Below are 12,773 nucleotides of genomic sequence, written 5' to 3' on the forward strand. Positions count from 1 at the left end.
AAGGTAGTCTCTCTCTCTCTCTCTCTCTCTCTCTCTCTCTCTCTCTCCTAATACAAGACAATCAAGATTTGGATTGGATATGAATTTCTACTCGCTGGACGTCGGCTTGGGGGCTGAGGTTGAGACTTACAACGGTCGAAGGGACGGTTGTGCTCATTGGTTAATTAGATTAGATGTTTTTGTTGACAGCTTGAGGCTTTTGATTCAGTGTCCTTATAGGGTACGATGTATGGCTTTTCAGTGGGACAAGCTGGCGGTTGTTTACTGAGGGTTCAATGTCAGTGTGTAATGTTGGCTATGGTGGTGGAACGGTGGTGCATCGACGTTGTTGGATCGGGATGATTAAGTATGACATGATCTGGATTTTTGGCCTAGAGGTCTAGTGGGTTTAGTTTGGGTCTCGACTGATCATGTAACTGACAAAATAACTCCCAGGTTTTCTTTTTCTTAGGTATTTTGATTTTCTAGGTTTTTGTTAAGGTTTTTTGTTGTGATAGTTGTCTCTCCTCTTTGAGCGAGGGTTTAGGGTCTTGGTCGGGTTGATATCGTTTGTGTGTCATGGTTACGATGTCAATTTCAGGGACTATTGATTTTAATGTCGGTTTTTTAATGTTGTCATTGTAACTGGTGGTTGCCTTTTGGTATATATTGTTGAAACTTGGAAGAGGTTGTTTCTTCTTGAGATCGAATCGAAGCTTTTGAATATGCTAGGTTGCGGCCTAACCCCTATCGGTTCTTGTTTGTTGTAATGCTGATATTTTAGGTATGGAGAGGAGCGATAAATTTATGTTTGCCAAAGATATCTCGCATGGTCGTAATTTTAAATTAAAATCCACATACAGTTAAACCCTTATAAATTAATAACGTCGGGACTGTCAAAATTTATTAATTTAGCGAGGTATTAATTAATCGATAAATTTATACATTATTAATTTATCGATTATTTAATAACTTATTAATTTATCAAGCTATTATTTAGTTTCTTAAACATTTTTTTATTTTTTCAACAAAATTAATATTGTTGTACATTATTCAATGTACTATATCATCAAATTTTTACATTTACATTATTCAATATGCTACTTTACTCGATATAGTACATTATTCAACGTACTATGTTAGTTTGATGTACTATATTAGCTTATCTGATGAACATTAAACAAACATAACACTTTAAATAAACAAAAACCATAGTCAGACAACATATCAAAAACACAAAAATGAGTAATGATTTCTCATCTTAAAGGAGCAAGGTTCTAAAAAACGCTGGGCGCTAGTCGGGCGGACATCGCTCAAAAGATTAATCGGGGATTAATCGGGGATCAATCGGGGATTAATCGGGGATCAATCGGGGATTAATCGGGGATCAATCGGGGATTAATCAGATTTGTATTTTTACATTTATTTTATTTTTTAATAACAAATAATTATATAAATACAATCAAAAATAGTTAAATAGGTATTATAATGTCTAAAAATAATGAAAAAAAAACATATAATGCTGAAAGTAATGAAAAAAACAACATATAATGATGAAAATAATGAAAATACATAACATATGTCCTTAAAAATGTACTAACAACAATGTTCTTATGAAAATAAGAAATACAATTCAACATTTCAACAACAATGTCCTTAGGAAAATCCAAAAATAAAAAACACAATTCATCATCTAGGCAAGTAGGCAACAATGTCCAAAAAACAATTCAAATAAAGAAAAATACATTCTTGTAAGCCTACTCCTCCAATTCTTTTTCTCCATATCCTTCAAGTACTTCTTCGGTTTCAGAGTTAAACTCAAAATCCATAGTTTCTTCTTCCTCTTCATCCGAATCAAAATCTTCTTCAAGTTCTCTTATTTCTTGAATCCTAGAACTTCTCCTAGGCTCTAAGCCACTATCCACTCCTAAATCATTTCCACCCATTTCATTAGTGACATCGGACAAAGTATCCTCATCACCACCATCAACAATCCAACCTTGTGCATTAGTAGCTTCACTAGCAAGAAGAACATCCACATTTTTCTCTCTCTCTCTCTTTTCTTTTTGTTGAGAATCTTGGCATTGAATTGGACATAGACTAAATTGTTCAACCTTGTTGCATCAAGTCTATTTCTTTTCTTTGTATGAATCTAAATTAAGAATAAAAAAAGAGAGTAAATTATCATAAATATTATGAGACTATGAGTGCAAAACTATATAAATTAAGCAAATAATTACCCCCTCAAAAGCGCTCCAATTTCTTTCACATCCGGATGAACTTGTTGTCAAACCAAGTATTCTTTTAGCCAAAGTTTGCAAATTTGGTACTTGATTTCCATAAATATTCCACCAACCAACTACAAAAACATAGAAAGCCAACAACATTATTAATTAGTCAAAACTACAAAAGCAAAACAATTCTAATGACAAAATAAAAAATTTATGAAGTTTTCTTACCCGGATTATAATTTTCATTATCTTGTGAGCATCCCTTCAAAGCGATAGGTTTTCCAAATGAACCCTCTTTATTCAAGTACTTATGCAATTCTATATTTGTCACCTTATCTTGAATGTCAAGATCATCACCAAAGAACTTCTCTACACATTCAATAAACCCATCCATGACAACTCCATCATTTACAATGCTTGGATCAACATGTGTAATAAGGGTTCAAGAGGTGTCCCGCTAAATGCAATGGACTATTAAGTCGTTCACCGGCTTTCCCATCAACAATGTCAAGGATTGGACGATAGTGAGCTTCTTGATTTTTGTACATCTTCTTAATCTCTTCTCTAGCTTTTTGTAGCTCTCCATACACAAAACCCATTGATGGCTTCCGATCCCCATTAACAAGGCGAAACACCTTGACTAAAGGGGCAAAAACCTTCAAGCAATGATTTACTCCATTCCAAAAAGAAGGACTTAAAGCAATACTCGCAGCTGCCTTCCCTTTTGTACTCTTTGCATGCTTGCTTTCACTCCACTCACCACTAGTAATCATAGATCTCAACTCAATCTTCTTCTCCATCAAGCTTTTTAAAGTAAGGAAAGCGGTTGCAAATCTTGTGACTCCCGGCCTCACTATGTCTCTTTTCTTTGTATACTTTCTCATCAAGTGCAAAGTCTTATGATGTGCATAAATGTAGATGGTGAAACTCTTTGCTTTGTCAATCACATTCTTGAATTTAGGTTGGGTGCCAATTCCTTGAAGCATAAGATTGATGGTGTGAGTTGCACAAGAAGTCCAAAATATTGTTGGCCTCTTCAACTTTAACAAATCTCCCGCCGCCATGTTGTTTGAAGCATTATCCGTTACCACTTGAACAACATTTTGTGGCCCAATTTCTTCAATGCACTTGTCCACATATTCAAAAATATATTTTCCGGTATGTGACTCATCCGATGCTTCCTTAGAAGAAAGAAAGGTTGTTTCTTCCGCACAATTAACACACAAGTTCATGATACTTCTTCTTTTCCGGTCACTCTATGCATCGGTCATGATAGAGCAACCATTATTTGCCCACTCCTCTTCTTACCTCTTTAATAAGCCCTTAGTTCTCTCCACCTCTTCCTTCAACAATGGCTCCCTTAATTGGTATTGGGTTGGTGGTTTGTAACCCGGGCCAAATTGCCCAACCGCTTCCACAAACCTCTTGAAGCTATCATTCTCAATGGCATGGAAAGGAAGGCCGGCTTCATACACCCATCTAGCCAAATATTGATGCACATTATGTGTTCTTTCCTTGAAAAATGAATCATTGATATTTTGTTGCTTCATCTTCTTGCTTCCATCCAATGAAGAATCGGGATCAATGGTGGATGCATAACGGTCCATAGGTCCAAGAAAGCGCCTCTTTCTTTTTGTCTCATGACTTGATCCATCCTCTTCCCTTTCATCTTCTTCAATAACAACTTCTTGCCTCAATTCTTCTTCAAAGATAATCTTTTGCCTCTTCTTATTTCGCCCATCTTCAATAGCTTTGATACATTTGGCTTTGTCCTCATCCGAACTCTTCTTACAACCGTGAACATTCCCCTTGATGTTTCCAATATGCTGTTTGATTCGATTTATTCCACCACTTACTACTTTATTACACAACAAACACTTCAATCTATCTGGATTTGTAGGATCAGCATACACTGCATATTCCCAACCGATATCAGTTGAATTAGCCTTCAACTCTTTCAAGACTGACCTATTTTGGCTATTCAGCTCCGGAACTGGATTAGATGCAGGGAAGAAGTAGTGCCTGCCATAGTTGCCTGTACATATTTTGTAATCAATGACAGACTCATAGTTCATAGATTCAACAACTCAGCAATTCAATGACTCAGTCTAACAAGTAACAACAGCAGCAAATCAGCAACTTAGCAGTTACCAAATTCTAAATACAATCATTCATCACTCATCAACTTAGCAACTGCTGCAACTCAACAACTCACTCAAATTAACAAGACATCACTCATCATTCATCATTCATCAATTACACAATCACCATTCACCAATTACCAATTATCAAGTTCAAATTCAATGAACTAACCTGAATTCCTGAAGACCGGTGAAGAGTGAATTGCCGGGACTGGGATGAGAGCGCTTTGCTGTTGTGCGACGCCGCTTGCCGCCGGGCGTCGCCGCTTGCCGCCGGGCGTCGCCGCTTGCCTCCGTGCGTCGCCGCTTGCCCTTGTGCGTCGTCGACGAGAGAGTGAGACTTTGAGAGAAGAAAGAGAGACTAGAGGGGATGACCGGACGAGAGAGGAGAGAATAGAGACAGAGAGGAGAGAGACCGAGAGATAGAGAGAGAGAGACCGAGAGACAAATGTCACAGATGATGACTGAGATGAGAGACGAACTGACGAAGAGAGGAGAGACCGAGAGAGCAGAGAGACTGAGAAGAGAGAACAGAGGGAGGCTGTTAGCGACTTAGGGTAGATTTAGTTTTTTTTTTTTTTTTAAAAAAAAAACGTTTTTTGTCCGCCCAGCCGGCCAAAAACGGTTGGCCGCCTACACTAGCCGATTTGCTTAAAATCGGGACGGCAACCCTCCTCCGGGCGCCCAGGCGGCCGCCTAGGTCGTTTTTTAGAACCCTGTAAAGGAGTAAAAAAAATTGATGATTGCGGATGAAAGACGTAAAGCATTGTGCGAGTACAATAAAGATAATCCAGGTAGGGCACTCAAAAGCATTTGCAACAGTGAGTTTTTAAAAAAGTTCAACATACAAATGAGTTAAGGGATGATATCAAATATGATCAAGCAAAGTTTGGAGTATCTCTCAACACCTCTTGAAAAATACGATGCTAAGCGACACAAATGATAAGAAAAATTTGAGATGAGATTCAAGGTGACCTCAATTTCACGAAAAAAAAAGTCACAATTGACTTATTCTGTATGAAGTCTTAATAAATGAGTAATAAATTATATGTATTAAGAAATTATTAATTTATATATTTATTGTGGTCTATGTAAATTTTCGTGTTTGTATTATCTTGTAAATTTAGTGAACAGGCAAAATTATTATTTTCGCAAGGTTACTGATTAATCGAGTTTTTTTTTTTTTTATTTTATTTTATTTTATTTTTTTAAATAGGACCTGACACACCCGGCTATGTCTCAGTTATTAATCGCGCAAAATGAAATAGCCCCGAAGAAGAATAAAAAGAAGCTGCTGATTTTAATCTAAGAACACACCTTTTCAGTTCCCGCTCTCATTCCAGCCAGAGAGAATGAAGACGAAGAAGAAGGCTTCAAAGAAGCGAAGGACTCGTCGCTCTAAAAGGTCCAAGCTTTCCCACCTGCCAAGTAATCCTTTTTGACTCCCTTTGATTCCCAGAAAAAAAAAAATTGTCTTTTTTTGGGTTTTACATTCTTTATTTGGAATTCGTCTACTGAACAATGCACAACTCTTGTATTTTCATGTTCCTGAAATATTTCTGAACACAAAGTTTCCTTCTTTGATTTGAACCCAAACCCATAAAAACCCATAAAGTTGTTCATTTTTGTGTTGTGGTGCTTTGTCAGCTCAAACCCAAAAGAGGAGAGTAACTGAAGAAGGGGTGAGCCCTGTTGTTGAGAAGTACTGGTTTCAAAGATATGATCTTTTCTCAAAGTATGATGAGGGGATCCAAATGGATGAACAGGGCTGGTACTCTGTCACTCCTGAACAGATTGCTATTACACAAGCCCAGAGGTGTCAAAACCCAACTGTCGTTATTGATTGCTTCGCCGGCGTCGGAGGCAATGCCATTCAGTTTGCTTCACTGTGAGTTAACCCAATACTGTTTTGGTCATATTACTCGATTGGTTTTGTTTCAATCATTCAATGTATCACTAGTGAGTGGAATCTTTTTTCCAATTTTTGAGTGTCTTTGTTGTGACTGCCAAAAATTTAAAGAGTTTTGTGTATGGGATTGTTTAGCTTAACAGTTGCTCAGCTACTAGTTCTTAGCTTTACGGTTTGAAATTAAAAAGAATACATACATGCATGATGCATTGAAGCTGGTAGCCGTTTCAGCTTGCCAATTTTTATGCTCACCTAAGTTAGGATTTTGCTGCCTGATCACTATATATGCTACGGGTTTTTTATTTTTTATTTTTAGAAATTAGGTAGAGTGGACAATAAACTCGGATGGAGTGATGAGGGACCTAATCTGCTCTTGACATATGTGTAGGTCATCTGCGGTATATGATAGCTAAAGTTACTTTTTCTTTTATAAAAGTTCTGTATTTTGAGGTTGCCTTAATGGGTGGAAATGAGGAGGCGAACCTTTGGTATATCCAAGGGTCATGCATGCATTGCTGGAGATACTTTTGAATTATAACTGACCTTATGGTTTATGTAGGAGGCTAGGAGAGCTTAGTCTCTTTTCTCTCTTCTCTCTTCTCTCTCAGGTGTTGTCATGTTGTTGCTATTGAAATTGATCCTCTTAAAGTTGATATGGCCATTAACAATGCAAGAATATATGGAGTGGAAGATTATATTGATTTCATTGTTGGAGACTTCTTCCAACTTGCACCATCATTGAAGGTACTGCTTTCCTATCTGTACTAATTTCTGAGAATCATAGAAAGCCTCTCAGGGTTTATCAAGGTTAAACTTCCCTTCTAATTTGTTACTCTACTGGTGGTCTCAAAAGGATCATGTATTCATGTTACTTGATCAACTGAAACTCCATTAATTCAAGTAGTTAATTCAATTATTTGTCCTGTAGTGGTTCCTTCTGACTACCTAGTAAAGCTTATGTCTGAAAAATATTTTGCAACAATCAGATAAGGGATCTTATTAATATTATCCTTAAGTGATCCAGAAATATGTTGCTATTCCTCCTTTTGTTCATGTAATCTACAAATTCAATACACATTTGTCCCCCTTCCCTGAACAGAGGGGTAAAATTGAATACATTCAGTTTTCAGATTTAGGATAACAGTTCAGACTGTTTGGGGCGCTTTCTATGCATAATCCATCTAATCTCATAATTCAGTTAGGACATTTTTGTTGGATTTGAATTTTTTGTTATTAAGGAACTTGTGTTCCACAATTATTCAAAGTTTGTGGCATAGTTTTTGCTCTTTTGGATGGCCTCCTGTTTAGCTTACATACTGCAGAAAGTCGAGAAAGAAATAAAACCTTTGTTTGGCTTTTTATTCTACTCATAAATGATTACTTTGTAGAAACCTGTGTTTGTGTGTTTGTCTGCGGGAGGGAGGGCCTTTTCAGTATGTTTTGATGTTGTGCGTTTTGGTAAGCGGAGATACTTTTTTGATTCCTTGAGTTGGTTAACTGTACTGTGCTGCACCTTTTCAAGAACTCTTAAAGATTTCTTGGGATCTTTGTATACTGATATTATTATATGACATAACACAGTTCAATAGATGATGAAGTTCATCATCATCATGGGCTACAAAAATATATGAATGAACCTATCAAAATTTCAAGCAGAAAGATCCCTGTTGTACTTGGATGGCGTCCTTTTATGGCTACTGCTAATACAATCATTGATGTTAAAAAAGGGATTTTAACTATGGCGGTTGGTGATATGACGGTAGAGTTCAATGTGTTCAAAAGCAGTCAACCCATGAATAAATACATATAAATCTATTACATGTCACACAAGTTTCATCTTCCATTTAGAATTTTTCAGAAGATAATGGGACTCAACACACATTTTTGTCTAAATTTTATAGGGGGACATAGTGTTTCTTTCACCACCTTGGGGAGGCCCATCATACAGAAGAGTGAAGAAATTTACACTCGACTTACTCGAGCCAAAAGATGGGTTAGTAATGCACTTCTTCTTCTTAGCATATTGTGGAGCTTATATTACAATAATGCATGCTATTGTAAAGGTTTAGGCATATCTGTCTAAATTCTGCATGCACCTGATTGAAAGCAGTTGGTGGGAACTTGATTTATTACCATTAAGTTAAATGGCTTTGAAGTTGAAGGGATAAGCATATCTTGGAATTTCTATGTTTGCTGGAGCTAACCTACAGTCCGGCAGTAATATTTGGGTGTCACTCACTTTTTTGTTTCCGCTGAAGTCTTTGTTATAGTGAGGCAATCTCCTTTGTAAATGTTGTTGGGAAAGAATCCTTTTCTTACAATGTAACTTATTGATCTAATAAACACAAGTGTATTTCTTGTAAAAGAATTCTTTCCATAATTTGGGTGATATAACTCTTGCAACAAGCATGATGATCAATAATCCCACCTTTTCATCCCCACCTCCTCACCAATTATCACTAACCTTATATATAAAGTCTCAAAAATAGTGATGGCTAGATACTACACAACCTAAAGTCTTTCTACAACCATATTTCGTGCAATCTTTGATTGATTCTTTTCAGAGCCTGTTCCAATTGTAATTTCTATCCCCACTCCCCCGCCGTTTTGTAAATCTGTACTCGTGTTGGAATTTAATTGTTCCCATTTCAGGACTTGTAGGTAAGGAAACAACATTCCAGTAGTCTCCTGCAGCAAATTTGTGCCATCTGTGGGTCAGTGCAAGTTTTCATTGATATTTATAGCAGTGACAGTAGTCTAAGATGCATATTTAGTTTTCATTTTTTAACCTTCTTTTCGTTTAGTTCAGAAATATAAATCTAATCTGAAAGAGCTCATATATATACTTGCTGCTTGCATGAAAGAAGAAATATGAGAAATAAGTATAACTATATTTCTTTCTTTTTTTCATCTTGAAATGAATGGTGAGGACAAGATAAAATTAATTGGGTGTGAATCTTTGGAAGGTGCTACTACTGGTGTTCCATGTTCTAGGGGAAGTCTCTTATTTTCTCTCCATCTTTAAGAAACGTGAAGACATGAAGTTATATCTTCTTTTTGTTTTTCTTTTCCAAATATTTATTGTACTCTTCATGCACAGGTATGACTTATTTCAAGCTGCTCAAGCAATTACACCCAACATCATTATGTTCTTACCTCGAAATGTAGACTTACTCCAAGTCGAAGAACTTTGTTGGTTGTCTTCTCCTCCTCTGGAATTTGAGGTATGGCTCTACATACAATTTTTCCGTAATGAATAGTGACCGTCCATAGTATCATCTTTTAAATGTATTTCTGCAGTTTGCGGTTGAGCAGTCTGCCTTATAAACATAACTATGAACTTCACAGTAAATAACGAATGTGCAGATTGAAGAAAATTATGTGCATGGCAAATTAAAGGGTGTAACAGTCTACTTTGGTGGTGCAGCAGCGGGTCAATATGGGTAACCATAATCTTTCTCAGTTATGAGTAGTATATGTCTTGATGTTTTCAGTTATCAGAATTATTTGTACTATATACATATACTTATTTAACTTGGGCGAGCGAAAGGATGTCTTGTTTAAACCAAGATTTTGAGACAGTTCAGTTGGTGATGATCAACTTCCTGAACTTGCAATTGTAGTATTAATATTAGTCTGCCCTACTTAAATCATTATAACTGACTCATTGTGTCCCCAAGATCAAAGGTAGAAGTTATATGATAGGCTTAAAACAACAAAAATCTCAAATGGTACTGCATGTCAATAGAAACGTGGTTCACATTCTGTGATTTGACTAATTACAGAACTCAAAATTATCATGAGCTATGAGTAGCTTGGCCTTCCCGATTTTTTGGTAATTGTTTTTTTTATTTTGTATTTTACTTTTTTATTTACTTGTAAAATTCATCTGTGATCAAGAGTAGAGAAAAGAAAAATGTTGGTAGGAGTCAGTTTTTTATGGAGCGGCCGTTTTACATGAGTCAACCGGTCCCTGAAAATAAACTCTTTTACTCAAAAGTATAAACTTAAAAGTGTTTGTAGTGAATTGTGAAATTGACACATGTTCAGATTTTTTTATATATTTTTATAAGAAAAGAAGGTCTAAATTAAAAGTTTAGGGGGTGAATGACCGAATGTCAACCAGCTTATTGTAATCATAATTTGCAGACAGACTGATCTAGCAGCGCAGATATGAGTTTTAGATATACTCTTTCCTTCAGGAATGTAACTAAGCTACCTATTCCCTTTTGGTTTCAATTCCTATTCCCCATCAAAATATTCTTATCAAAAATTTAGTACAAGTATGAGTAAAAATACAATTCCTAATCCCCATCAAGATAAACTTGTCAGAAATTGAGGATAAGTACAAGTATTCTGTTTTCCTAAATCCATTTAGTACTGTCTCGATTTGGTAATGCTGTATATCTATATAACAACCCTCCCCTATGCCTTCTTCCCCTCGTTATTCTCTGAACTAATTATCTTACCATCGGAAAATCATCGAAAAAATTGTAGATTTCGAACAAGATGCAAGCAGCTATCGAAGATATGCAATATCTGCAGTTTCCATTACCGCCTGTGCCGTTCATGAATCCTTATTTGGGTACAATGCAGTACTGCTACTACCCAGTTATTCCCTTCCCCATGCATGATCCTGACCCTGTTCCTGCACCTGATGTTATTTATCAGGTTTGGAAGAGCAATTTAACGCACGAGTTCAAACGAATTTGGAATCTAATTAGCCAAGGTGGCCGCTTGTTCGCTTCTATAGACACAGAATACCCTGGCACACTTTATAAATCCGACAAAGGTCGTCTCGATGACCCTGATTACATGTATGACATGATGAGGAAGAATGTGAATGAGACCAACATAATCCAGTTAGGTCTCACACTCGCAGACCTTCACGGAAACAGATACACCTGGGAGTTCAATTTCAGCGACTTTGATATTGTCCGTGATCGTCAAGACAAGGACTCAGTCGACTTTCTTATGCGTCAAGGAATCGATTTCCGCAAACACAAGAAGGATGGCATTCCTTCGCATAAATTTGCAAGAAAGTGTTTGGAAGCTGGGCTGTTGGGAAACAAATTAGTAGTATGGGTGGGTTTCCAGATCTTATATGATTTGGGATACTTCACCAAGATCCTCACAGGGCAAAACTTGCCAGACAAGTTTGATACGTACATGGAGTTTGAAAGGGACTACTTTGGGGATAGGGTGTATGATGTCAAGGACATGATCAGGGAGTACAACAAGAGTGACAGCAGCAGGGACTCAAATCCGAAATTACATGGAGGTTTGGACAAAGTGGCGGAGACGCTGGGGATTCCTCGTGTGGCTGGGAAGAGTCACCAGGCCGGCTCTGATAGTCTCTTGACATATCTAACCTTTCTCAAGCTCAACCACATATGTATGTATAACAGTATAACAAGTTAGTGTAGGAGGCTAGGAGCTTACCCAAGACTTCAAGGCAGTTTTAGTTGTTCATCGTGTTCTTTTTTCTTCCTGTATCTGACTATATATAGCTAGCTAGCTAGCTTTTATTCTTTTATTTTTGGTTTTCTTTTCATCTTGTTCAATTATAGTGTCAACGTTTACGAGTTGAGTTTTTTTAGTTGGTCTCTAATTAGCTTGCTTGTTAAATTATGAATGAACCAAATTTGCTCATTTTTGGTCAGCTCCCATTCAAATTCGACAATGTGAAAAATGTCATTTTGTCGTACAGTTGCCTTTGACCAATATGCGCAATAAGGTTTTCACAATAAGCTCTAATGCTAAGAACAAATTAGAGCTTTCAAAATTGCAATCTTCCATTCACCAATTGTCAAACGATTTAATAAATAACACAAATATAGATGCATATGCTCTTCTCCAGAATGAGAACGTGAGAGAATGAAGTGAACTGAAGATAAATAAACGTAGGCCAAGTGTCGAACTTCTAATTCTATGTGGACCCTGGATCTTTGCATCAGCCTCTTCTTTTTCTATATGAAAGGACGTCTTTTTGAGCTGCAATAAAAAATTAAAATAAAAAGAGAGCTTCTGTTCATAAGTTCAAAAATGCTACTTGGACCTCTCTGCTTAATGGATCTCTAATTTACTTTTATAAAAAACTAAAACGCTATCTACAACTCCTTAGTTTTCCTAAAATGCTCATTGTTCAATAAAATCAAGGCTTTTTAGCCAATTTGTTACCTTAGTTTTTACTATGATGTCAATTTGCTACCCTACCTTTTTTTCAGATCTGAATTCTCTGTTTGGATTTAAGTTGTTAAGATTTGCTTGGATGTCTTATAACCATTAGATGGAGTAAAGATGACATAAGGATAACATGACGGTTTTAGATTGTATTCAATCCAATGGTTAGAAGTCATCCAAGCAAATCCAAACAATATAAATCCAGTAGAGAAGCCAAATTCTATTTTTTTTTTTCCTGCTATTTTCCTACCCTAACTTTGACAAATTAGCCAAATTGTTACTCAACCGTCAAATATATCAACTTCTGTTAATTTCATATTTTAAAACCAT

The 12,773-nt window shown here is 36.5% G+C and overlaps 2 protein-coding genes and 1 pseudogene across 2 annotated transcripts; 2 read left to right on the top strand and 1 right to left on the bottom strand.

Annotated features, from left to right (window-relative positions):
• Positions 1-1,736: 1,736 nt before the first annotated feature.
• On the bottom strand, positions 1,737-4,285 carry LOC101305289 (annotated as a pseudogene).
• A 1,382-nt stretch (positions 4,286-5,667) lies between these two features.
• Positions 5,668-9,707, top strand: LOC101305582 (trimethylguanosine synthase-like). Its single transcript, XM_004305415.1, has 6 exons — positions 5,668-5,779; positions 5,999-6,239; positions 6,869-7,004; positions 8,162-8,253; positions 9,361-9,484; positions 9,627-9,707. Exons 1-6 carry the CDS (start codon positions 5,704-5,706, stop codon positions 9,705-9,707), a joined length of 750 nt encoding a protein of 249 aa, XP_004305463.1. The 5' UTR covers positions 5,668-5,703.
• A 1,062-nt stretch (positions 9,708-10,769) lies between these two features.
• LOC101305870 (probable CCR4-associated factor 1 homolog 11-like) lies at positions 10,770-11,681 on the top strand. The gene has a single exon (XM_004305416.1). It carries the CDS (start codon positions 10,770-10,772, stop codon positions 11,679-11,681), a length of 912 nt encoding a protein of 303 aa, XP_004305464.1.
• The last annotated feature ends 1,092 nt before the right edge of the window (positions 11,682-12,773 follow it).

Source organism: Fragaria vesca, linkage group LG6 (assembly GCF_000184155.1).
Source record: "Fragaria vesca subsp. vesca linkage group LG6, FraVesHawaii_1.0, whole genome shotgun sequence".
NCBI lineage: Eukaryota > Viridiplantae > Streptophyta > Magnoliopsida > Rosales > Rosaceae > Fragaria > Fragaria vesca.

Excerpts from the sequence above, each read along its gene's own strand:
- LOC101305582 (XM_004305415.1), top strand. The coding sequence starts at position 5,704 with ATGAAGACGAAGAAGAAGGCTTCAAAGAAGCGAAGGACTCGTCGCTCT. Across the intron at positions 5,780-5,998 it reads CAAGCTTTCCCACCTGCCAA|CTCAAACCCAAAAGAGGAGA; the intron begins GTAATCCTTTTT and ends GTGCTTTGTCAG. Across the intron at positions 6,240-6,868 it reads GCCATTCAGTTTGCTTCACT|GTGTTGTCATGTTGTTGCTA; the intron begins GTGAGTTAACCC and ends CTTCTCTCTCAG.
- LOC101305870 (XM_004305416.1), top strand. The coding sequence starts at position 10,770 with ATGCAAGCAGCTATCGAAGATATGCAATATCTGCAGTTTCCATTACCG.